At 40.9% G+C, this 26,611-nt stretch overlaps 1 protein-coding gene across 2 annotated transcripts; it reads left to right on the plus strand.

The window, feature by feature from the left end:
• Positions 1-4,617: 4,617 nt before the first annotated feature.
• MOG (myelin oligodendrocyte glycoprotein) lies at positions 4,618-26,030 on the plus strand. Of its 2 annotated transcripts, XM_036767404.1 has the most exons (8): positions 4,618-4,777; positions 5,755-6,102; positions 18,609-18,722; positions 19,821-19,841; positions 20,521-20,541; positions 22,180-22,296; positions 22,663-22,683; positions 24,997-26,030. In XM_036767404.1, exons 1-8 carry the CDS (start codon positions 4,693-4,695, stop codon positions 25,008-25,010), a joined length of 741 nt encoding a protein of 246 aa, XP_036623299.1. In that variant the 5' UTR covers positions 4,618-4,692; the 3' UTR covers positions 25,011-26,030. The 2 variants fall into 2 exon arrangements, with proteins under 2 accessions (XP_036623299.1, XP_036623300.1); XM_036767405.1 differs by lacking the exons at positions 22,180-22,296; positions 22,663-22,683 and having other exon boundaries at positions 4,673-4,777; positions 24,997-25,198.
• The last annotated feature ends 581 nt before the right edge of the window (positions 26,031-26,611 follow it).

Here is a 26,611-nt window from a genome sequence, read left to right on the forward strand (position 1 = left end):
CCTGTGTGACTCTAAGCCTGACACAATTTCTATTAGCTGCAGTTTCCACATCTGTAAAATGGGGATACATACAACACCTAACACACAGCATTGTTATGAGGATCAAATGACATAGCCTATATACAGAGCTTTGTAAATCTTAAAGCTAGCTCTTCTTATGGGCAGCTAGGTGGTGCTGTAAATAGAACACTGGGCCTGGAATCAGGAAGACTCATCTTCCTGAGTTCAAATCTGGCCTCAGACACTTACTAGCTGTGTGACCCTGGGCAAGTCACTTAACCTCATTTGCCTTGCTCTCTGGATCTGCAAAATGAGAAATGGCAAACCACTCTAGTATCTTTGCCAAGATAACCACAAATGGGGTCATGAAGAGTTGGGTACAACTTGGCTTGGGAGCAATCACATCTCACCTTTTGGGTGAAACCTCACCAGAATGGCTTCAAATTGTAGTTATGAGTCTCCCCTGTCACCCAACCATACAGAAATGGGCTAATCAGAATAGTGAAATCTGAGCAGGAGGTAAGGACAGATGTGGCTTCAAATACTGCTATCAACATAAATAAATGCTCTGAGAATTGAGAGAAAGAGTCACAGAAGCCACCACCCTATCAGGCGGGCAGAAAGTGATAACATCCTCTCTCAAAGGGAGCCTTGGATGTGGCTTCCAAAACTGGGAGTTGATAAGAAAGCAACTGATGACCAGCTCACAAGGACGATGGTAACACTCTACAGGAAAATGCAGCACCATGGCAACAAGAGCCTTTCAACGCCACCCAAGCGTGATTTTTTTCCTCTTCCTTTCCTTTCTTTTTTTTGGTTTAAAAGAATACTATTTGTTATAAGGGATAGCTCTCTGGGAGGGGGAGGAATTTGGGGGGAAATTATGATGATATTTAGAGAAGAAATCAATAAAAACGTGTCTTTGAAGAAGCCAGGCTGAGTGGGGCTTTTGGCAGGCACCAAGGCTGACCAGAGTAAGTGACCATTGGGCTTCTGGAGGCGCCAGTTCTCCCAAGTGGCCACTCACTGTGTCTCTTTTCAGAAGGAAGTGCTCGGCTGTTATTGGGCCCAAGTCACTGCTGAACAGATGACGCAGGGTCATACAATCACCCTTTGTCCAGAGTTGCCTATTATGAGTTGGGCGATACAAGATGAGCCCTCTAACAAGATGGGTAGGGCACAGGAGGCTTCTACTGCTAAATGGAATTGGTGCATTTAGAATCATGATTCCCTGGGTGTCTCTTGTATTAATGTCCTTCACAAACAAGTGATGAATATGCCAGACCTTCACTTCAGGCCTTCGAAGCCTGCCTCCTCCACTGGTCCAATGGTCCCCCAACTATAAAGACATGGTTTCTGAAGATTGTCATTTTGCCTGACTTATCTGTGGCTCCATCCACTACAAGGGAGCTGTACGCAGCTGGACTTCAGCAGTTGTTAAAATGGTAACAGGGGAGAGAGCTTCTGTCAAGCTCTCCCAGTGGACTGTGCTCCAGCCTGCATGACTGGCATGGGAGAGAGCATTGAGGAATGGGAGAGAGAAAATCTTCATCTACACTCATTGGTGGGTGGTGGCCATGAGGCTGGCCAAATGATCTGGGGCCCGAAGAGCATAGGACTGGATAACTGGAGACTGAGAGAAGGAAAAAATGTTCAACTTATTCTTTTTATTATTTTTCTTCAAAGGAGAATGATCTTGGACTGAAAAGGACAGAGTGAAAACATCTACAATACTTGTGCTTTAAATATTTGTTACTGGGCATATATGAGTCTTCTGTATATAAACATCTCTTGTGGTCTAGGAAATAAACAGCTGTCCTATCCCTGATCTACTTTGTACATTCAGCATCTTTCCCAGAAGGAACCCTTTATTCCCATTTGAGGAGATCCTAGATGTGAAACAAACCTAAGTTTTATTTAATATATACCAGTCTGTCAATAAGCAATTCTTTTTTTTCTTTTGTTTTTTTTTCTGTTTTTTGCAGGGGGAGGCAGGGGAATTGGGGTTAAGTGACTTGCCCAAGGTCACACAGCTAGTAAGTGTGTCAAGTGTCTGAGGCCAGATTTGAACTCATGTCTTCCTGACTCCAGGGCCGATGCTCTACTCACTGTGCCACCTAGCTGCCCCAATAAGCAATTCTTAAGTTCTTACTATGTGCCAGGTACTGGGCTAAGTGCCGGGGATAGTCCCTGCCTTCAAGAAGCTCACAGTCTAATGAATATCAAGAGAATGAATTATTGAAAGAACTCACAATCTATTAGGGGAACTAATGCAGGTGCGCACACTTGACTCCAGTAACTTGAGAAATACAGAAATAATATGTAAACAAGTATAAAGACAATACAAAAGACAATAAAAACAAGTACAAAGTAGTGAAGTACAACACTAGTAAAAAATATGAAAAATAAAGTGGTGATCAGAAGGTGACGACGGGCTCAGCCTGGGAAAGTTTCCTCGAACAATTGAATCTCAAAGCAGCCTTGAAGGAAATTAGGGACAGGTACTGATGAAGAGGAGGGCATACTTTGTACATGAGGAGGCATATTGTTAGCTTGGCTGGAGCGGAGGGCTCATATTAAGGAATAGTAAGAGATGAGCACTAGAGCCACGGGAAGGGCCACTTGGTGGAGGGATCTTGATTGGCAGCCGGGAATTTGAGAAAAAGAGCTGGACCGGGAATTGAAAGATCTGGATTTCAGCGTTTAATCGACCATATTATCAGTCCTGTGGCCTTAAGCAAATCCCCTCCATTTGCTGAATCTCAATTTTCTCCATCTATAAAGGAGGAACAATATTACTCCTATTACTTCTCTCAAAGGGTTATTGTGAAGGAAGCACTTTGCGTACTATAAAGTATTATAGAAATGGGAGAGAGGACCACTGGCTGAGGAGTTTGCTTGGAATCTAACGGACAAAAGGGAGCTATTGTAGATTCTTGAGAGGCAATATGGTATAGTAGGAAGAGCTTTGCCATCTGTGGCTCCTTCATGCAATGAGTCTCAGTGTCCTCGCATGCAAAATAGGGAGAATAATACTGATATTACCAAATTCACTGGGAGGTTGTGAGGAAAACTCATAAAGTGCTGTGGAAATGTGAATTGTTGTTATTAAGATGTGAAATGATGGGAGAGAGGGGGGAAGAGCAGGGGAGGGGGGGAGGAAATCTCTCCTGGTTATTGTGATCTAATCCATTGCCTTAATTAAAACTAGCTTGGCTTTTAAGAGACAAAACTAGGGAAAATCATGAAAGAGGTGAAGTTTGTTTGTGCTGGTCCTCAGCAACCCTTCTGTGACCTTCCCTCCTACCCCACAGGCCCTTTCAGACTCTCCTCCACTTAATTGTACATACTAGAATTCCCCCTAGATGATCTCAAGCTGCCTGGACTTTCAAGTTACCTCCAAGTCAGGAAGGGAATGGGTGTGAAAAGTAAGTACCACCTTAGTATGAGTTAGCTCCATGTGACACACCTCTCTGTAATCTTTGCATCTTAAAAGGGGGTGATGGCTGGAAGAGACTCTAAAAAATAAAGCCGTAACAGTAGAATTTCAGAGACAGTAGCACCTAAATGGAAGAGAGTTTGGGGAGCAAAAAAGCCTTCTCAGAAGCCTTCAAATCACACAATGGAGGTGTAGAGCTGACCCTCTATAGCCACAGGATGTGAAAGGACAAAGGAAAGGGAAGCAGAGAATAAGCAAGATGCTTCCTGGCATTGCTAAAGTAATGAAAAACAGAAGTCCCAAAGTTTTCTGCCATTTTTTATTTAGAAATCTCCTACTCTGTCCTGCCTCTTCCCCGCAGCTCCCACCCCGGCCCATTGCTAGTGGACAGTTCCCAAAAGTATGTATATTAACACATCTCCCAGTAGGGTTGTGCAGGTAAGTGTTTAATGATCAGCTCTCAGACATACATACACAAAGCACTTTTAAGTTTAATCTACATTTTAAACATTTTCTCCATCATTTTTAAGTCTAGACAAGCAACAAAACAATAAATCAAGTCCTCATTTTTAGCAGTCTGTGCTTCTGATTTCTGAGATGTAAATACCCACACTGCAACTTTAACAATCACCTCCCCTGAGCCAGTACAAGCTGACTCCAGCACACACACACACCAATGCTTGCCAGAATACACTTCCTTCCCTCCCCTCACCATCTATGTCACATAACAAGACAGAAAGAGAAACTTAGACTTTAGATAACATAATTTACTGAGATAGTATAAACATGATGACCTTTTTAGCTTCTGTGGGTTAGAGAAAACCTTTACCAAATCCAGTAGGGATTCCCAGATAAGTGCTTATCAGACTTTCACAGCATCCTAAGCAGGCCAGAGGGAGGAAGGTAGGGGAGAAGAGAAATTTCATCTGACAGGAGATGCTCAGGCCACTGACAACAGTCAGAGGGCCCAGTACCAGGCAGTGTCTGCTCCATTCCTTTGATGGGGAGGAGGAGAAAGCACTCATCTTCCCTCCTTTGTGTAGCTCTTTTGTGTTGGCTCTAGGGTAATGTGGGACCAATCCCACAGGCACAGCTGCAGTGTGGGAAGGAGGGGGTGGGGGCAATTGAAGTTGACACTGCCTTCTAAAAGCATCCCTTCGGAATCTTTCAGTGGGCAGAAGGGACATGTGTCTGAGGCTCTGTACCTTTTTAGTTCCCTATATCATAGTTCCCTGTTTCCAGTGTCAGTAGAGATGTGGAATTTGCTAAGATCCTCTTTGACTGCCTACCTCATTTCCTTCTTCCTCCTCCTTCTCTGGCTGCCTTCCAGCTACTCAGGTAAGAAATGTCTTCTTCTTCCTCTCCAAGGAGAACTCCAGAGATAAGAGGTCAATTTCTGCATCATGTTTGAGAGCTAATGTTCCATTCCACTACTTGGTCAACTATTCAACTAGTTACTTAAAAAAAAAAAAGCAAAGCCCTTTATTAAACAGAGTAGAGAGATAATAAAGAATAAGATATAGGGTCCCTGAGTCCCAAGTCTAATGGAAGAGAATCACCTCCCTTGTAATCTCCCAGTCCAATACCCACAGTTTTTATCTTTAGGAAGCTTATCATCTGACTGAGGACAAATATTATAAACCTGTAAAAGGATTTATAAGTAATCAATCATAAAGTAACATATATCAAAAATGTCAAATAATATAGTGAATCTGAATCTGTAAGTGCTTAAGAAGATGCAGAGCAGAGACCAGAATGGGAATAAACTAGGGTGTCTTCCTGCAGGAGAGAAATTTTGAAGTGTGTTTGGAAGTGGGGTGGGGAACATAAGTTAATAGAGGAGGACATCTAAGGTGGGCAGGATTATGTGACTAAAGCCTCAGAGGCTGAAAATGGGGCATGAAAAAGGGGCAGATTAGATAAGCTAGAGTAGAGAAGCTGATCTGGAGAATCAAGATAAGAGCTGTTTGGTAGGAGGGAGCAGTTGGTAAAGGGCTCTTCAAAGCTGGGCTAAGGAACTTGAATTGAATTGGGTAAACAAAAAAAGGGACCACTCTAGTTTCTGAAATGGCTAAAGCTATTAAATGCCAAGAGAGCACAAGGCATCTTCATCCTTGGAAAGATGATAGATAGATAGGTAGATAGATAGATAGATAGACAGACAGACAAAAAGTAGAATCTTGAGGTCCCTTTCTAGATCTTTGATTCTATCTGGCAATTTAGCACCTGCTTCTTCCTCTGACTGCATCAGCTGCATAAGCTTCCACGCTGAGGTTTCCCTCTGATCCTTAATTTCATCTTGATGCATTGAACAGGACAATTCACAGTGATAGGACCAGCTCACCCAATCCGGGCCTTGGTAGGGGATGAGATTGAGTTGTCATGCCGCCTTTCGCCTGCTAAGAATGCTACAGGAATGGAGGTGGGCTGGTATCGGCCTCCCTTTTCTCGAGTGGTTCACCTCTACCGAAATGGGAAGGATCAAGATGGAGAGCAGGCACCTGAGTACCGGGGGCGAACAACACTGGTGAAGGAGGCCATAGGAGAAGGGAAGGTGGCCCTAAAGATCCAGCATGTGAGATTCGCCGATGAGGGAGGATACACCTGCTTCTTCCGAGATCACTCATACCAAGAAGAAGCGGCAATGGAGCTGAAGGTGGAAGGTCAGGCATTATTTGAAATTAAGCACTATATTTTTGGTAGCTAACACTTCCTTTGGAAATCTCATTCTTTTTCTAATACTTGAATCAATGGAGAAAATGAGCCATGAGGGCATAAAAAATACAAAGCAGCAAATAATTGCAAATACAATCAGTTTCCAATTATTGGCATCAATAGAGGCTGAACAAAGTCACAAATCATTCAAACAGTCATTTTCTATCTTTTCTGGAAAGTGTTTTTGTTCTAACTTGCAAATGAATGGCCAATTCTGAGAAATCACAAGACTTCAATCCATATGATGGTCAAGTTCCAACATAACAAAATTCCATATAAAATCAAATTATTTTAGTGGAGTTTTATTTTATTGAGAACATTGCTAGAAATCATGTTACTAATTTGCAGGAGCTACAGACAAAAAAAAAACCTAATAGACAGTTTCTCTACAGGGAATTAACAGATGAAAAGAAATACTGTGAATCTAGTAAAAGGAAAGGAAGGTATCATACATATATCTTTCTCCTTCCCAGACCCTAGACTATTTATTTTATTTTTATTTTAAACCAAGTTTTTATTTCTTTGGTTTATACAATTTATACATATTCAGTCCTAATATAAAAAATATAAAAACCACGCAGATGTATTCCTTTTTCAAACTGTTATTCAAGATTAAACTTAGAGGCAATCGATCCTTTAAAAAAAAAAAAAGGACAGCAAGTACCAGTATCTTAAATACAGATAAACTGTTAGGTGGCACTAACTTTGTATTAAGTAAAATCAAATTCTCTCCACATAAGATAATGTTTTCCAGATTTTTATGAATATCAACAGAGATGATCAGGCATAATTGAGTTGGGGTCAGGATGATGTACCATAATTTAGTGTAAATAGGGGTTAATTTAGAGTAAGAGAACCAGAGTTTGGATCATAGCTCTACTATTTACTAGCTGTGTGATCTTAGGCAAGTGACTAAAACTCTCTGCACCCCAATTTCATCATCTGTAAAATGAGGGGTTTGAACTAGGTGAGTTCTCTTCCAACTCTTAATCTCCAGTCTAGCTCTTTCCCAAATCGTAAGGTGCTACAAGGTAAAGGCAGTGTGAAACAGTAGATAGAGTGCTGAATTCAGATCCAAAGATTCAGATCCGAACTCTTACAGATCACTTAACTCTCTGAGTCTATTTCTTCATTCTCACAAAGCTTCTATGAAACTCAAATGAGATCTCCTTCATATTCTCTTCTGCCTAGGTTTTTGTGACACTGCTCTCTGTCCTGGTTCTCTGCCTGCCTGTCTGACTGCTCCTTCTTCTCTTCATCTAGGTCATGCTTGCTAACCTTGGGTGTGCCCACAGAGCTCTGTCCTGGACCCTTTCCCCTTTTCCCTCCATATTATTTCATTTGGTGATCTCATTAGCTCTCATGGATTCAATTATTAACTCTGTGCTAATGATTCTCAGATCTACTCATCTAACCCTAATCTCTTTTCTTCCAGTCCCACATCTCCAACTGCCTATTGAATGTCTTAGCTAGTTGTTTACAGACATTTTAAACAAAACTAAACTCATTTCTCTTTCCCCAGCCCTATCCTCTTCCTAACTTCCCAATTACTTTCAGAGGTACAACCAGGCTTACAACCTAGGTGTCATCCTCAACTCTTCACACTCAGCCACTTCACCTATATAAGTCAGTTGCCAAGTCCTATCCATTCTACCTTTATGATATCTCTTGCATGTGTTACCTTCTCTCCTCTGATTCTGACACTGCCACCACCCTGGTTCACCCTCATCACCTCATGCATAGACTAGAGCCTTCTGGTTAGTCTCCCTGCTACAAATCTCTCCCCATCCCAGTCTATCCTCCACTGGGCTTTCAACCTGATCTTCCTAAAATGCAGGTGTCACCAGGTCACCCCCTCCTTCCTATTCAATAAACTCCAGTGGTTCCCTTTCACCCCCAAGATCAAATATAAAATCCTGTTTGGATTTTAAAGTCTTTCACAACCTGATCCCAATCCCCCCTTACCTTTCCAGTTTTTTACATCTTGCCCCCTCTCCCCCCACATAGTCTTTGGATAGAAACTTTCCTCTGCTATTCTTCAAACACAACACTCCATATGACTGGAATGCTCTCCCTCCTCTTCTCTGCCTCCTGTCGTCCTTCAAGTCTCAGCTAAAATCCCTCCCTATATAGGAAACCTTTCCCAATCATTCTTAATTCTAATGCTTTCTCTCTGTTAATTATTTCCAGTTTTTCCTCTATATGTCATGTTTTGTACATAGTTGTTTGTATATTGTCTTCCCCCATTAGACTGTGAGCTCCTCTTGAGAGTAACGACTGGTTGTTGTCTTCTCTGCTCTTCAGCATACTTCCTGGAAGCAGTAAATGCCTGTGGATTAACTGATAATGTATAAACTTTTTAATATTTAACATTGTTTATTTAATTTAAATGTTAGTTATTTTTCTTAGAAAAGAACTGGACTACCACTACCACAAGCAACAGGCTAAAGTGAACACATAATTCTGAGGAAGTTCCAATATCAGGGGCTGGTTTTATTTAGAAAACTCTTCTACCAAAAGACAAGATGGGCACAGAAAAGAGGTACTGAAAATGTTAAGACATTTAAAATTCATGCTCGTGACTCTAAATTGCAATCTGTGCCTTTTTTCATTTAGTATAATATAAAAACTACTTATAGAATGTCAAGTTGATGCCAAAGCTTTCCTTAACGGATATGCCATTAACTTCTGGTAATATAAGACAATAAATAACCAGTGTCTGATTTCTCCCCATTTAAAAAGAACTTAAAGGGGGAAGGATGAGATGGGATTCCATCCTTCTTAAAAATATGTTATTTCTACAATTATCAAAATAATTGCATTTATAAAATTTTTATTAAAAATATTCCACTGAATTGTGCAAAAAGGGAAGTAACAGCAATGAATCAGTCATTCAACATTTATTAAAGGCCTATGGTATGCCAAGCCCTGTTAGTCAATGGGCATCCAACAACAAAAGTGAAACTGTTCTTGCCTTCAAGAGGCTTACCTTCTATTGGGGGAGACATTTACAAATTTACAAATTAATACAAGCAAGTGTAGGGAGGGAAGGAGGGCACTAGCGGTTGTATCAGGGAAGGCTTCATGCAGAAGGTGGCACTTGAGGTGAATCTTAAAGGAAGTTAGTGATTCCACAAGGCAGAGGTAAGGAGAAAGTGTGTATCAGGCACGTGGGATGACCAGTTGTGAAAAGATGGGAGATAAAATATTTTGTGTGAGGAACACCAAGACCAACAGTTTCCAGGGGTGGGGAACCTGTAGCCTCGAGGCCACATGTGGATGCAACCTTTTGACTGAGTCCAAGTTTTACAGAATAAATCCTTTTATTAAAGAGATTTGTTCTGTGAAGTTTAGATTTAGTCAAAGGGCCTCACTTGAGGACCTAGAGGGCCACATTTGGCCTTGAGGCCACAGGTTCCCCACCCCATCCTAGTTTATTGAGTAGAGGAAATGACATGATCAGATCTACCTGAACTAAATAAAAGACCATAGAAAAAGACTTGTATAAGATTTCCTTTAGATTTGCCTTTCTTTTTCCCCCCTCTTATTAAATCAGGACCTGAATTCTTTTTATTTTTTAATTTTCTCCATTTTTAGCAGGCAAAACATTTTGTTTTTCCTGGATAGTCACTTGCTCCTTTTTAGATTTTTTGTCTCCAAATTTACCCATCCCTGTTGATTTTTTTTTTCTTTTGTGGGTGGGGCGGGGGGAGGTATGTTCCCCTTTTGCAGGGTTGAATTTAGATGACAACCTTGGAAACGCCTTTTGAGATCCTCCTTGTTATCATCTCCATCTTGTCTCAGAGCAGGCCTGCACAACCTGTGGCCCTCACTTGGCATGCCAAAGGATTCCTCTACATATGAAGAATGTTTCCCTCTACATTTTTCACCTTCCCTCCCCACCCCACCCCCAATTTCTTTGGTGTGTTGCAAGTGGTCCAAGGACCGTAAGCAACCCAGGGTGCACAGGTTGTGCAGGCCTGTCTTAGAGGGATCAGAATTCCCAACTCAGGTGGCAGCAGTCAGTTGGTATTTATGTCTGCACCTGGGAGGGTGGGTATAGCTAGATGAAAGGTACTTAAGGATGGCTGCAACACATGCTTTTTCCAGAGCCCAGTATTCTGTGCCTTGTCGTTCCCACAACCTGAGTGACAAGTGCCCCCTGAATTATTTGGTGCACTGTATTTTGTTTCAAAGTAGGTAGCTACAAGGATAGCAAGCTGGATTTGGAGTCAGGAAGACATTAAGCTAAAATCCAGCCTTGAGCACTTATTACCTGTAAGGTCCCGAACAAGTCATTTAACCTCTCTCAGCCTTGTTTTTCTCATCTATAAAATGGTACGCATCTACTTCAAAGGAGCTTTTGTGAGGGTCCAATATGTAAAGCACTTTGTACACTTTAAAGCATTATATAAATATTCATGCTGGTTTAGTCAATGGCTTGAGAGTGTGGGTAGGTTATTCTGTCCCAGCTGCTGGGTTATTAGGGTGATTTGGAGGAGAGTGAAAGGAATTGAAAGGTAAATGCTGTTCTAGGGCAGAACAAAAGGATAGTGAGAACTTAACTACCATAACAGCCTCCTTCTCCCCTCCCCTCCCCTCCCCTCCCCTCCCCACATACAGTGCGAAGAATTACACAATCGAGTGCTTTTGTGTAGAAAGAGTGACTGTTCCATAGAGTGACCCGAGGGGAGCATTGGTTATATAGGCACGGAGTAGGCTCTTAATAAATGTTTATTGAATTCAACTGAAGGAATTGTTTGTGGTAAAGAATTCACTGTACCCAGACCAACAAAGCACTATTTCTATGTGCTCCTTTGGGAAAATGGAAATAGAAACATAATAAAGAACCTTCTTTTTAAATGTGTTCTGTACAGGTGGGCTTGAAAAGACACCATACTGTTGTGAGATGAAATGTCAAGCTTTTCCAGCTGCTTGCTCAATTCCTCCCCTCTCCTCTGTTCTCTCTGCCTACTGGAAAGTTGCTCATTATTTTGGCTTTAAAAGGCTCCCCCATTGGGCTATAGGCTGCATGCCAAGTTAAGAATAGAGACAGTTCTGGATGTTAACAAAGGGCTGCACAAAGTAAAAGGATTTCCAACTAATAATAAATGCCTTGCTAGGGTCATCCATTTAGTCCTGGAAGATATCACAGAGAGTATTTATTACAACCTGCTAATTTTACAGGTGAGGAAACTGAGGACCAATGAGGTTCAATGACTTGCCCTTGGTAATAGAGGTAGTAAGAGGCAGAGCCAAGATTTGATCCAGCATCCTCTGACTCCAAATCCAACATTGTGGATTTAGACTGGTCATCCAAGTACTTGTCATGCATGCAACTCATAGTACATTCACAGTCTTCATCTTTTTTTGACTTTTTGAACAAATTTGTGAGAAGCTTGCAATAAACATTATGTCCATTTTACTTTCGAGGAAATTAGGTCACAGAAAAGGGAAGTGAATGACCCGGGTCACAGGGTCATAGCCAATTATGAGTGAAAAATCTCAACATAAGAGCTGTATTCTCTTCTTGGAAACAGAATAAAAGAAATTTAGGCTGTAGAGAGAGGAATTGTTTCCTTCTTCAGTATTTTAAAGGATCTGTGATCTCATGATGCAGGTATTCCCTCCCTCAGTGAAATCTAATCTTAGCCACACCTCATCCAGTGCTATTCAAAACTGTAAATTCCCACCCCCCCACACCCCTCTTAAATCCTCCAAAGGGAACCCACCCAACATGTTGGATAGGTTCTTCTAGATTCTTTTTATATTTTATTAGTATCGATGCAATACTGTCTATACAATTGTTTTCTTCTATAGTTGTCACTTGACCAGTGCACCTCCTTTTCTGATGACACTTCCTCAGTGATATCTCTGATACCACTTTTTGGGGGGTAGTTTATCATTATAAATATGCTAAATGCTACTTGCAATGTCTCCTCATTAGCCCTTGAGTCACTCACAATTTTTATTCTTTACAAATTGTGATGTTTCAAAATTTTCTAACATACATTATCACTGGGAGAACATTTGAGTTGAAAAGATGGGTCTTTGGATCAGGCATTAGTTTGGAATTGTACAATTATACAAGAGCAATCCATTGAGGTTCCTTTTTCCTATTCAATTCTTTCTTCAACTCCATCTGTTGTACCAGATAGAAAGATAGATAGATAGATAGATAGGTAGGTAGATAGACAGATAGATGTGTGTATGTTCATATACATACATGAATTTAGTGGGTTAGTACATCATAATCTGAACATTAGACATTTTTCATTAATTTAGTTTTTCATATATGGATTGTTGAGCTAATCTCTTTTTTTAATTTGATTTTATTTTTAGTTCTGAATTCTCTCCCTCCCACTTCTCCCTCTCCCACCCATTGAGAAGACAAAAAACAACAACAACAAAAACCCTGTTACAAATATGTATAAAACAAAACAAATTCCTACATTGGCTATGTCCAAAAAAGAAGGAAGGAAAGGAGGTAGAAAGGAGAAGAATATGCTTCAGTCTGTACTCTGAGTCCATCAGCTCTCTATCTGGAGATGGATAACATGTTTCATCATGAATCCTTTGGTATTGTGGTTGGTCATTGTGTTGTTCGCAGTTCCTAAGTCAAAGTCATTTATCCTTAAAACATTGCTGATATTATATAAATTGTCCTCTTGGTTCTGCTCACTTTCCTGTGTATCAGTTCATACAAATCTTCCTAGGTTTTTCTGAAACCATCCCCTTCAGAATTTCTTACAGCACAAGTATTCCGTCATCTTCACATACCATAACTTGTTCAACTATTCCCCAATTGGTAAGCATTTCCTCAGTTAAAGTACCCTCCAGCATTTGTCATTAATATAATCTCTTTTGAATGTTGTGTCTTATTGAAGAGGCCCTGTAATGTTTTGAAGCATAATGCAATAGCATAATGTCATCCTGGAAAAAAGGAAATAAGCATTTATTAAGTGTCTACTATGTGGCAGGCATTGTACTAAGTGTTTATACATATTATCTTTCTTGATCCTTACAAGAGTTCTGGGGAAAGGGTTATTATTCCTTTTTTACAGTTGAGGAAACTGAGGCAGAAGTTAAGTGACTTGCCCAGGGTCCCACAACTACCAAATATCCGAGATCAAATCTGATGTCTTCCTAACTCCAGGCTCAGCACTCTATTTACCAAGCCATCCACAAATAAGACTTCATCACCTATAGAAAGAGAATTGGTTTTCCATTTAGACCTTATACAAGACATCCTATACGACAATAGTGAACGTATTTGGGAAGCGCGCATCTCCCCTTCTAAGCCGCCTTGACATTAACAATCAAAATGTTGTTGGATTGTTACCTCTGCTGTGCATTTATCTCATGTAAAGGGAAGCTGGGTGGTGCAGTGGATAGAGTGCCAGGACAGGAGTCAGGAAGACTATCTTCTTGACTTCAAACCCGGCCTCGGACACTTACCAGCTGTATGACCCTGAGCAAGTCATTTGGTTGCCTCAGTTTCCTCATCTGTAAAATAAGCTGGAGAAGGAAATGGCCAATCACTCCAGTATCTGTTGTCCGTCATTTTCAAAAAGAACCAAAATGAGATTGCTGTGTCGGAGTCAAAGTACAGTGTGTTCCACTGTGACCGATCAGATCAATGTGAGCTCAGAAGGCTCTACCACAGGTGGGGCACCAATAGTCCACATGAACATTTGGAGGGGAGATGTCTCTAAATTTGCACATCCCATGTTTCTTTTGAGCTACTGCAATTCTGCTTTGTTTATAGAGCATAGTGCCTTCTTTCATACAGGCACATTATGCTGAATGTTCCCTTGCCAGTGTCTCCCATGTCACACAATTAATTCCAAAGTTCTTCAGAGAGACCTTGAGAGTGTCTCTGTAGCACTTCTTCTGACCACCATGTGAGTGCCTGCCTTGTGTGAGTTCTCCATAAAATAGTCTTTTAGACAAACGTAAGTTTGGCATTTGAACAACACGGCCAGTTGTGCTCTCTGTAGTAGTTTGAATGCTTGGCAGTTTAGCTCAAGAAAGGACCTCAGTGTCTGTACCTTACCTTGCCAGACAGTTTTCAGAATCTTCCTGAGACAACTCAAATGGAAGTGATTCAGTTTCCTGGCAGGGCATTGGTATACTGTCCAGATTTCAGAGACATACAACAATGAGGTCAGCACAACAGCACTGTAGACCTTCAGTTTGGTAGGCAGTCTAATACCTCTCCTCTCCCACACTTCCCTTTGGAGCCTCCCCAACACTGAGCTAGCTCTAGCAATGCATGTGTCAAACTTCATCATCTTTGTGGACATCCCTGGAGAGTATACTGTCAAGGTAAGTGAACCTATCCACAGTATTCAAAATTTCTCCGTTTGCTGTAACCAATGGTTCTACATATGGATGGTGTGATCTTGGTCAGTGGAGAACCTGTTTTCTTGGTGTTAATCGTTAGGCCAAAATTAGCAAAAGCAGCAGAGGATTGATCCATACTTTGTTGCATCTCAGCTTCAGAGGCTGCATTGAGTACATGATTATCTGAAAACAAAAAATCGTGCTCCAACTCTCCCTCCACTTTAGTCTTGGCTTGTAGTCTTCTCAAGTTAATTTACCATCAGTGTGGTAGCTAAATTTGATGCTATTTTTACCCTCAGAAGACTTCTGAAAGGTGTTGAAAGCCAAGAAAACCCCAAATGGGATCATACAGTTGGACACGACTGAAACAACCGAACAAAACAATTCTCAAAGATCTTATGTATTCAATTCTAAATTCTTCCCGGATCTTGGGTTCAACATAGGATATGTTATATTAAATGATTAGTATACTTCAGTTGGCTGGAATTCTCATACTAGGAATGTTGAGAATTTCTAAGACCACCAGAACTCAATTTGTCCCATGGTAGTGAACCAGAAAAAGGAACATGTATTTTAATAGAATAACATTTTGTAAAAGCAATAGCATCAGCAGGTTACATGAGATTCAGCCCATGGCCAATTCTTCATGACCCCATTTGGTATTTTCTTGGCAAAAATACCAGAGTAGTTTACCATTTCCTTTTCCAGATCATTTTACAGATAAAGAAACTGAGGCAAACAGGATTGAGTGACTTGCCTAGGTTATCTAGAATAACCCCAAACAGAAATCATAACCTTCTCATAATCTTGTAAATGTCTGAGGCCAGATTTGAACTCAGGAAAATGAGTCTTCCTTAAGTCCAGGCCTGACACTCTACCCACTGTGCCACGAGGCTGGCCCTTACAAGATGAGATAGCCACCCACATTCTGTAGAGGCTTTAGAGCTGCCTTTGCATTTGGCTTGTTGAAACCTACCCACCTTCTGCTTGGCTCACTCACCTGTGCAGAGCTGTTTGCAGAGATAGACTACTGCCACAGGGTAACACTTAAATCCCTCAGGGTCCTAGAAGCAGCCATATTGGAAGGAAATAAACAGTTATGCGGTGCCTACTATTTGTCAAGCATTGGGCTAAGCGCTTTACAAACATCACTGTTTGACGACTCGGGGAGGTAAAGGCTATTATCCTCATTTTACAAACCTCCGTTTGCCCCTCAGTTTTCTCATCTATAAAGTGTGGTTAATGATAGTACCTAACTCCCAGGGTTGTTGGGAGGCTCAAATGAAAGAATAACTTTTTAAACTCTCATCACAGTAACTGGCACATAGTAAGCACTATATAAGTGTTAGTTATTATTATTATTAAACAGAGGCGAAGCAAGATCACCCAGCTAATAAGTGAGGCTGGACTTGAAGTCAGGTCTTCCTGACTCCAGGTCCAGGGCTCTATCCATAACTCTAGACTGTGAACCCCCACTGGTAAGTTTTTTCTATTTATACAACCAGCCACTCACGATAAAACACTTTTAAATCTCAAACATAACTATTTACTTAGCAAAAAGACAAAAGAAATAATATCTTACATCTTACATGTATGCGTTAATACAGCTAAAGCACTTCGCAAACCTTAATGCACAATATAAATGCTAGTTATTATACTAATATATAAAATTAAACACATAAATAATAAAATATATCACAATCTGCATATAAAACTTGGCCGTGTTCTCCCACCAATGCTCAGTATGCAAGGGGAACAGTGGGCACATACACAGGAATCTGTCAGAGATGTACACTATGGAGGAAAACCCTTGTATTTGGGTAACTCACTCTGAAATTCAGACTTTGATGGAATTAGTCTTTTTGGGATCATCCGTACAATGAAAAACAATTTTTCTGTTAACTGCTTGTCTGCTGGTCCTTACCACTCTCCACCTAGATAAGTCCTCTACTATACCGGAATGTTTTATTTATAAGTTCTTTCAGTTTACAACCACCCTTAAAAGGGCATTTAGAAAATGTTAACCTCTTAAGGTAAGTAGCAATTCCTTTTAAGCCAGAGAACTAAGCTCTCCAGACTGGCTGCCTCTGGGTTCATTCACCCAGATGCTCTAATTTCTGAACAGAACAAAACTCATGGCAGCACCCAGAATTCCAGCTGCCTGTTTGTTCAATCAAGGCAAGTAGATCTGGATAAAAAAAGTAGCTGAAGTCTGTTTTCCCTTCAGCTTTTCCTTCTCAGACCATAAGTGGCAGCACAGTTCAATAAACTCTGATGAGAAGCTTTCAGCTCTTGCCAACAAAGGTTCCTGAAGCTCTCGGTCAATGAAATTAGTTCTCTCTCCCACCAATCACGAATCAGTTGGAGCCTTCTGTCAGCGGATTGCTTCTAGCTGCCAGAGCTCTGACCAGGCAGCTTTTTAAACCCCCTGCTGTGGCTTCATTATTCTCCTCAGATTTCTATGTCACGTTACTCTCCTTTCAGAGGCTTAAAGTCCTCCTTACTCTCAGAAATTCACTTTTCACTTAAAAGAACTCCCCAGATTTCCCCTGTAAGATTGATGATCCTCTTATAATCATACTTCTGTCTCCAAATATATATGATTTCTCATTTTTAACTTCACCTTCTGTAATAATTAAACCACTGGATGCAAATTGCAGTTGAGATACTATTGAGATTTTATTGAGATTGAATTGAGATACTATATTCCCCTGCAGATGTAGGTCTTCAACATGGTCCAACATATCCAACACACTTTGTGTCCTTGAACCTGTATTTTTGTACTCACCTTGGTCCATTTTTAATAATTCTTTCTCTGTTTCTTTAAAGCATCATCATACTGTTCACATGCAAGTGGCATATCATTTTATATCATTCATGTAGTCACTTGAGTTTTGTATTTATACCACAGTTTATTTCCTGTCCAAAATTACTCAAATACCATCTGAAAGCTGTTTCTGTATACACATATCTTACACGTTTTTATTAAAACAAAAAAATTTCCTACTTCTTTTAAACATCAAAACATTTTTCTATAACAGTGGCAATAGCTTACATCTTTTAATGGTTGACATAACTCTTTTCCTTAATTTCCCTCATTGTCTTCATTCATTCATTTCCTTCTCTTCCACTTCTAAACAACTCCACATGAATGGCACATTATCTTAAAGTGACAGTGTACCAGAAAAATGATCATGTATCGTAATAGTAACATATTCCACCATGAATCACAGAAATCCACAGTTGGAAGAAATCTCAGTGGTCATGTAGCCCAACCTATACCAAAAATAAAGAACCCCCACTATAATTTACCTGACAAGTCGTCATCCAGTCTCTGCTTGACCTCAAAGAGAAGAAACCCACTGCCTCCTGAGGTACCATTTTTTAAACACTAGGTGGCAGAAGTGGTAGTCCAGAAACACTGAATATAATATGGGGTTTTTATGTATTTATTGGTTTAGCTCAATTTTTTTTCTTCTTCCTCTTTTTCTTTTTATTTAAAAAAAATGGTTATAAGGGATGATTCTCTGAGAGGAGCAAAGGGGAGAGATACCAACAAAATTCTAGATAATATAAAAACAGAAGATATCAGTATAATTTTTAAAGGAAGAAAATAGATGGAAATCATACAATATAAATTATTGTCAAGAATTTTTAAAAATTGGGAAGGGAAACTCTTAAGGTCATTTTCACCTCTGGCATCCTAATTTATTTGAAAGTTAGGTACGGGAAATGGTGACTGAGATAAGTTTTAGCCTTACTTTCTCCAGGAAAGATTCCCAACTGAGTGGACAGTTTTAAGAGAAACAGTAACACTGTTGACAGAACTCTTAGACTTGGAGTCCTGAGACAGGGACTTGAATCCCTTCTCTTGCATTTACTTACTATGTGAACCTGGACCAGTAACTTCACTCAGTTTCTGCATTTGTAAAATGAGATAGTTGGACCAGGTGACTTCTATAGGATCTTCTAGATTTTTAAACATTTCCTTCCCAAAGGCAGGAAGATAAATGAAATGATCTCTCAAGATCTTCTGACTATAGTAGCAGTTTTAGGACTTCAGACTATTGCCAGGAAACTAACCTTCAGTAACTGTTCCCCATTTCAGATCCATTTTATTGGATTAACCCTGGAATGCTGGTTCTGATTGCTGTCCTGCCCATTCTCATCCTGCAGATCACTGTCGGCCTTGGTTATCTCTACATGCAGTACAGACTTAGAGGTATTGTAGTACATGATAGGCCAAGAATGAGAACAATGTAGGGCTCATTAATCTGGGAACAATATATATTTTATCTTGCAAAAGGGAGGGCATTAGAACAAGTATTTCCCGTGTACCCCCTATGTACAAAACTCTATACTGAGCACTACACAGTGAAACAGAAGGAAAAGAAACAGTTCCTGACCTTGGTAAAATGGTGAAGTAAGCCAAGTTTGCTTTTTCATAATCCCGGCTTCCCAATTCTGAAGTCTTTCCCCCAGTTAATTTGTGCCTTCCTCCCCACCTGGCCCCCAATCTACTGCCCTCACGGTCTACCTTCTACCTGTTAATATACCTTATGCTTCTTGGAATCTCCCACAGTGTCCTGCTCAAATATTTTTTTTTTAATGGAATCAAATTGAAGTTTGAAGGCTTGTGAATAACTATGAGCTCTCCAAAAATTTATGCTGGACCTGCTTTTAAATCTGCATTATTAACCTTTTTTCTTAAATCTAGACAATCGACAAAACAGTAAATCCAGCCCTGATTTATAGTTTTTGTCGATTTCAGAGGTGTAAGCGCTCATACTGATAATTCCCCAGTTGACTTTCTGCAGTTTGAGCTTGCTCTTGCACAAAAGTGTGGATTTTCAGGCCTTAGGCAAAGAGAAAGGAAAGTGAAGCAGTAGGTTTTGTGGCCCTGAAATCACGCTTCCCAGCTGGTAGTCTGCTTCTTCCTGGTCCCTGCCTTTGTGTAGTTTGCAGCCTCAAATAGTAGCTCACATCATACTCAGACATGAAACAACTGAACATTTGCAGGGCCACATAGCGATACAAATGCAAACTAATGCTTGCACTCTGACCATCAAGTGTCTGGGGCTGGGGCCAAAGCCAAAGCCAAAGTCAAAGTCCAAACAAAATGGACTTGGAGTCAATCCCAGGTTTCCTAAGTCCGTGTGTGAAGGAGGGGAAGAACAATATAGGCACAATGAAAGGGAATCCCAGGTACCAGAGAAAGGGCCTGAGCAAAATTGCAGGGATATTAGGGAGAAGAAGTGGTCTTGGGCTCAAAGACATAGCAAAGCAGGAACCAATATATGTCTCTGTCTCTGTATTTTAGGCAAACTCCAAGCAGAGATTGGTAAGTTCCGTGCATCCCTATCTCATTGTGGTACCCTGGGTGAAGCTGGAGATCTCCCATCAGTATCAGAAACTGCCTCTTTCAATCCAGGGGGGAGGGGATGGGGGAGGTGAGGACAGACCTTGATCTTTGCTGGTGTAGAAGCCCTGGTGGATGCTGAGGTGGTCTTACTCTCATAGTCTCTCTGACCTTCCTTCAAAACCCTGAGTTCACCAACACATTTTGGAGTAGTGGAAAGAGCACTTAGTTTAGAGTAAAAGGACCTGAGTTCTTATTTTAGCTTTTCAACTTTGGAAAATCATTTAGCCTCTCTGGGCCTCAATTTCCCCATTTGTAAAACAAAAGAGTTGGATTAGATTATTGCTAGAGTTCTTTTCAGTTCTAAGTTCTTTTGGCTCGGAAAATTCTTCATTTTTAAAAGACTCCCTATGATCTTACAAGGGACCTTCTCATCCACTCCCCTCCCTTTAGAGAAAGTATTACATCCCTGCAAATTGTCTCCAAAGAAGGGGATACTCCCTCTCATTCTCTCCTTATTTACCTCCTCCCTCTCAAAACTGAATAACTACAGGAACAATCGAAAGAAAATAGATAACAGATTCCCTAAAAAGAGAGTGAAGCAGTATAGGTCTAGTGTCTATCAAACCTAAACTAATATCTTTTATTCTTTGTGTTTCAGAGAATCTCCACCGAACTTTTGGTAAGCTCTCTCTCTCTCTCTCTCTCTCATTCTCTCTCTCTCTCTCCCCCCACCCCCCCGCCACCATCCCAGTGTCTCCAGTTAACATTGTGCCTCACCAGCCATGCTCCATCTTCCTGTTTCAGTCACCAGGGAACTAGGGTCCCTGGCAGACGATAAATGCAAGGGGCTTGAGGGTAGGAAATGGTTTATAAGAACATAGTTATTTCCCTACTCCATTTCATTCAACAGGTATGTATGTCATTTTGTATATATGGCACTGCACTGGCCACTGGGAGGGGGCAGGTGGGATATAAAGAAAGGACATACATACATTTTTCACACCAACGACGTAGTCTAAAATCCTGAAAATCAAAACAAACTGACTCCCTATAACGTAGTAAAGACTGCAGAGCAGGAGAAGGGAGGGATCAGAATGGAATGGGCTTAGTCAAGGAAGGCTTTTTTGGAAAAGGAAAATCTTCAACCACATCAAGAAGTATGTGATTTTGATCATCAAAGAAACAATTCAGGAGAAGGGGACGTCAGGTGAACAAACCCAAATGTGCAAACAAGGCTTGAGAAAAGCTGGAGCAAAGGAACCCAACTGAAGAAGATTCCCTAAGGTTAAGAGCAGTCATCCTGTAACTTGCTCATTACTGGGCTTGGAATCAAGAGACCTGGGTCTGTATCCTATCCTGGTTCTTCCCCTTAACTGGCTGTGACCTTGGACAAATCATTCTATCCCTCTAGATCTCAATTTCATCATCTCCCAAATCAATCACTTACTCAATAAACATTTGTTAAGCTCTTAATATGTGCCAAATGAGGGTCTAAACCAGTGGTGTCAAACTCAAACAGAATTGACTTAGAAAACCACAAGTTAACATTATCTGTATTGTATCGTATTTTTATTTATTTTGTTCAACATTACCCAATTACATTCAAATCTGCTTGGGGGAGTTTTGCAGGTCTCAGTGCTGTGGCAGCTAGGTGGCACAGTGGATAAGGAGCTGGGCCTAAAGTTAGTAGCTGAGTAAACCTGGACAAGTCACTTAACTCTGTTTGCCTCAGTTTCCTCACCTATAAAATGAGCTGGAGAAGGAAATGACAAACCACTCCAGGATCTTGGGGTCATAAAAAGTCAGACATGAATGAACAACAACCAATAAACGACATTTAAATCTGGTTTGGGGAGTTTTGCAGGTCTTAATGCTGTTCATGGGCAGGGAATTGGATACCTCTCATCAGGACTAATTGTTGCTAAGGTCTCTTCTCATGCTAACATTCTGTAATTCTGAGTTTGAGGAGAGAAACATAACTGTGGACTGGGTAGCTGAAAGAAGAATTAAGGAAGTGGAACCTGAGCTAAACCTTGAAGGATAGGTAGGATTTTGACAAATTGGCAGGGGTTGGGAGAGGATTTATATTTGATAAAGTTATTACAATCATACTTAGAAAGATGAGCTATCCAAATATGGAATGGGCTGCCGAAGAAGGTTCAGTCCTATCTCAGTTGAGTCCTTTCATACAAAGTTTGGATAACCACTTTTTTGGGGGTGTGGGGGGTTAAGGTGGTGTTACAGGGTTACGGGATGGCTTCCAAGGCACCTCCCTCACTGAGATTCTATCATTCTGATCCTGGGATTCTATATTCAGATCCCCATTTCCTGAGAGTGCCCTGCTGGAAGATAACACTTTTTGTGATAGTGCCCGTTCTGGGACCCCTCGTTGCCATGATCATCTGTTACAACTGGCTGCATCGAAGACTGGCAGGTAGATGGTCAAAGTGGGAACTCGAGGGCAATCAGACCAGAGTCTCCTTAAAATGAGGTACAAAGGGAAGCTGGGAGTGGGGGGCCGAGGTTAAAGAATGCCGGATTCACACACACACACACACAGACACACACACACACACACACACACACACACACACACACACACACACACACGATTCCCGGAGGGTCCTGGGACACACCTTATCAAAATGAAAGGCCAAACGTTTCTAGATTCTTGAATAAAAAGATAGCAAGGGCTGATCTCTGACTATTCCGAAAAGAAAGTGGTCAGGGAGCCTTTGGGGGCAACCAGCCCAGGCTAGGGAATTTGACGGTGACCTGTTTGTTTCTCTTTCTGTTTTAGGACAATTCCTCGAAGAACTAAGTAAGTTCCGTGTTTCCTCCCATCCGTGTGTCTGATGAGCTTTAACTTTACATTTCCCCATCCACATCTTCTCCTCTTCCTTCTCCTGCAGCCCCAGGAAGTCCTAATGTCCACAACGGGAATTCTCCTAGTGTAGTCTTGCCCTATAGTGATTGTTTATTTAATAATGGCTAACATTTACATAGTGCTTTAAAATTTATGAAGAACTTTGCGTCTCCAAGTATATAAAATCTCATTTGATCCTCACGATAACCCTGTGACATAGGGACTATTATTACCCCCCATTTTCCAGATGAGGAAACTGAGGCTGAGAGAAATTAAGTGACTTGGCCAGGGTCACAAAACTAGTAAGCATCTGACAAAGGACATGAACCCAAGTCTTCCTGATTCTATGTCCAGCGCTCAATCTACTGACACCCAGCTTTCTTTCTCATTTTATATTAATTTATGGTGAAAGTCTATCTGTACCCCTTTCCTTCACTTTAGATGACTCCTCTTCCAGCCCAGAAGGAAAGGAGTAAGGAGTCTTTCACCCATGGAGGCATTTCTAGGGGAGAAGCCTCAGCCTCCCTTTTTCTGAATTCCTATGTCTTAGAAAAGTATTACTTAGGTCTCTTTTTGTAATAGTGGCAAATGTCATTCAATTTAGGATCATAGGATCAAAGATTTAGAGCTGGAAGGGATGTTAGAAGCCATCTAGTCCAGCTTCCTCGTTTTATAGATGAGAAAACCGAGGCTCATGGAGGTTAAATGACTTACCCAAAGTCACAAAGATAGTAAGCGTACTTCTCATTAGAGAAGAGCAACTGCTGGTTACTGCCCTCTTCTGGAAGTAACTAACCAATCCCTTAGAAAAACAATTGATTTCTTCCTTTACCACTCCATTCATAACTAGCTGTGTATCCTCGTACAAGTCACATAACCCCAATGAACTTTTTTATAAATACTATAGAAACCTAAGATATTACTAGCAAAGGTCTTTCCTGGATCTAAAATTCTAATTTTTCACTTCTACACAATCCACAAATTACTAAATTCTTACAACTGCCCTATTTTTCCTGACTCAAGTCAAGAGAGAATGAGGAAGCCAGAAGGAAAAGCAGGCAGAGAGTCCTAAAAACAATCAACAGATTAGAAAAGAGATCCCATAGGTAGGGAGATAGACTTAATATGCAGAGTCCTCTCTGGTTCTGTGATCAATGCTTTTGAAAAAGAATAGATCAGTTTATAAGCATTCATTTAACTTTTTTAAAAAAATATTATATTATTTATTTACTTATATTTGTTTATTTTTATTTATTTACTTTATATTTATTTAGTTATATATATTTACATGTATATTTATATAATTGTTTATTTTCTTTATTATAGAATTTATTTTATTTATAGCATTACTTATTACTATACCTGAAAGACTGTGTTAAGCACTAGGGAGCCAAAGAACGGCAAATGCATGGTCTCTGCCCTCAAAAAACTCACATTCTAATAAGGCGACAATATGCAAACCACTTTATAAATACAAGATATATAGAGAATAGATGGAATGTAGTCTCGGAGAGAAGGGGTAAGGGTCATACTAGAAAAGACCTCTTAAAGAAAGTGATGTTCGATCTGAGTCTTCAGAGAACCCAGAGAAGTGAGGAGGGAGAGAATTCTAGACGTGGGGGACAGCCAGTGAAAAGGTGGGAGATGGGAGTGTCATGTTTGAGGGGTAACAAGGCCAAGGTTGTTGTATCATACAGTAGATGGAGGAGAATATAGTGAGAGAATAGAGAGATAGGAAGGAGCCGGGTTGTGAAGGGCTTTATATTTAAACCCTGAGGTAAGGAGCCACTGGAGTTTTTTGAGTGAGGGGAGTGACAAGGAAATGACATGGTGAGACCTGCACTTTAAGGAGATCGCTTTGGCATCTGAGTGGAGGATAGACTTCAGTGGGAGAGACTTGGGGCAGGGGGATCAGCTAACAGGCTTGCAGCAGTCCAGGCATTAGGTGATGAGGACATCACTAGGGCAGTGGCTACATAAATGGACAGGGGGACTTCTACGAGAGGTGTCATAAAGGTAGTAATGACAAGATTAAACAATAAATTTGATATGTGGTGTAAATGCAAATGAGGAATAGAGAATTATGCCTAGGTTGTGAGCCTGAGCAACTGGGAAGATGGTGGTAGCCCTCTATAATGATAGAGAAGTTGGGAAGAGGGGAGGATTTGAGGGGAAAGATAATGAGTTCTATTTTACACATGTAGAGTTTGAAATGCCCATGGGGCACCCAGTTCAAAATGTCCAAAAGAGATTTTCTTCTTCTTTCAGAATACCCCTTTTAAGGGATGTTGGCCTCCCCTTGAAGCAACAGTGAAGAGGCTGACCAGCTTGAGGGCAAGTCACGAGTTGGTCTACAAGAGAGGTGTGCCCTTCAGCACTCTTCTCCCTCAAGATTCCTCGCCCACTTGCTAAGGAGAGAAGGCATTCAAGTTGACACTTACAGAGTCCTTTCTGGACCTCAGGTCCAAAACAGGAAAGATTCTTTCTCCTTCTTTCTGTTCTCTATTCTCCTAACTCCTCTTCTTTTGCTCTATCCCTCTCTACCTTGTTTCTTTCTGTAGTTTCATTTTTTTCATTTGTATCACTCCCCTTATTTTCTTTGCCCTTCCTTCACTTATTTTCCCCCTTCTCTGTCTTCTTCTTGACCCTCTTCTCCAACTTGAGTGCCACTTTGCAGTCCATCTTTAACCCTCAAAGATGGATAGATACTGTGATCCACTCTTTGTTCCCCTAAAGGACACCAGCATCATGAGGGCAGAGATATCATCACTGCTTCAAGGAGGAACCCAGGCCTCTCCCCTAAGTGGAAACTCAGGGCCTTTGGGATCACACACAAATTAAGGGCCCAATGAAATACAAATGAACATTCATTTCTTTCTACAAAGATGTACGGCCTGTATGTAATGGGGGCAAAGGGGAAGAAACCTCAGAGACCCAGAAAGTGAGACAGTTGCTGGGCTCTGAAGAGTGCATATGGGAGTTTCATGTGGGAACCAGGAGGTCATATAGATAGGGAATGGTCTCAAGAACCCTAGACTGTAGGTAAGTTTCTGTGATGGCAGCAGATTAAAGATAAATTAGAGAACCTGGGGATTAGAAGTGGCAGAGTTCTGTTTCTCTTCTATACCTCCGCTTTCCCTATGTATCCTATCCTCTATCTAGTCTTTCTCCCTACCTCCTCATCTTTCATCCTTTTCTCTCTGTCCATCTCCTATTTATTCAACCACTATTTATTGAATGACTACCATGTGTAAAAGAACTGTGCTGGGTGCTGATTAATAATAATACTATCCCCTTTCACTCACCCCATTCCTTCTTCCTTTGTGTGCCTCTCTCCCTTCCTCTTCTTCATCCCAACATTGTCCCTTATCACATCACAGAAGTCATCAAGGTCAGCCTACAGCCCACGCTCATAAAAAACAAGCACCAATACCTCAGATTGAAAAGGTCACTTACCTGTGACTCCATGAACCCCATTGCTTGCCTTTCCTTAGTCCCTTCCTATTCACTTTTAACTGGATTCCCTTCACTTTTTTCCACACATACACTCAGAAGTCATACCACTTGTCCACAGGCCATGCCAAAGAAATTAATATTCTCTCAGCGTATATCAATGGAGAAGGGAAAAATTAAAGCCGCTCATCCCGAGACCCCCATGGTAGGAGCTGAGATATTCTTTCCCACCCACCCCAAGACGCCTTGTCCTCATGAGGCTTCTAATGACTAATGAGGCCTTACTTTTTGCCAAAAGACCGAGATGGGGCAGCAATATCTTCTTCTCTGGTGGGTTCTTTGGTGTTAAATGAACTCTGAGAAGCTAAAGCTTTTCTCTATGTTGGGAGCAGCAGTGGATTTGTCCCTTATTGTGCACGCTCCTGTGGCC

Source organism: Trichosurus vulpecula, chromosome 7 (genome assembly GCF_011100635.1).
Source record: "Trichosurus vulpecula isolate mTriVul1 chromosome 7, mTriVul1.pri, whole genome shotgun sequence".
NCBI classification, from domain to species: Eukaryota; Metazoa; Chordata; class Mammalia; order Diprotodontia; family Phalangeridae; genus Trichosurus; species Trichosurus vulpecula.

Excerpts from the sequence above, each read along its gene's own strand:
- MOG (XM_036767404.1), top strand. The coding sequence starts at position 4,693 with ATGTGGAATTTGCTAAGATCCTCTTTGACTGCCTACCTCATTTCCTTC. Across the intron at positions 18,723-19,820 it reads CATGCAGTACAGACTTAGAG|GCAAACTCCAAGCAGAGATT; the intron begins GTATTGTAGTAC and ends TCTGTATTTTAG. Across the intron at positions 20,542-22,179 it reads GAATCTCCACCGAACTTTTG|ATCCCCATTTCCTGAGAGTG; the intron begins GTAAGCTCTCTC and ends TTCTATATTCAG.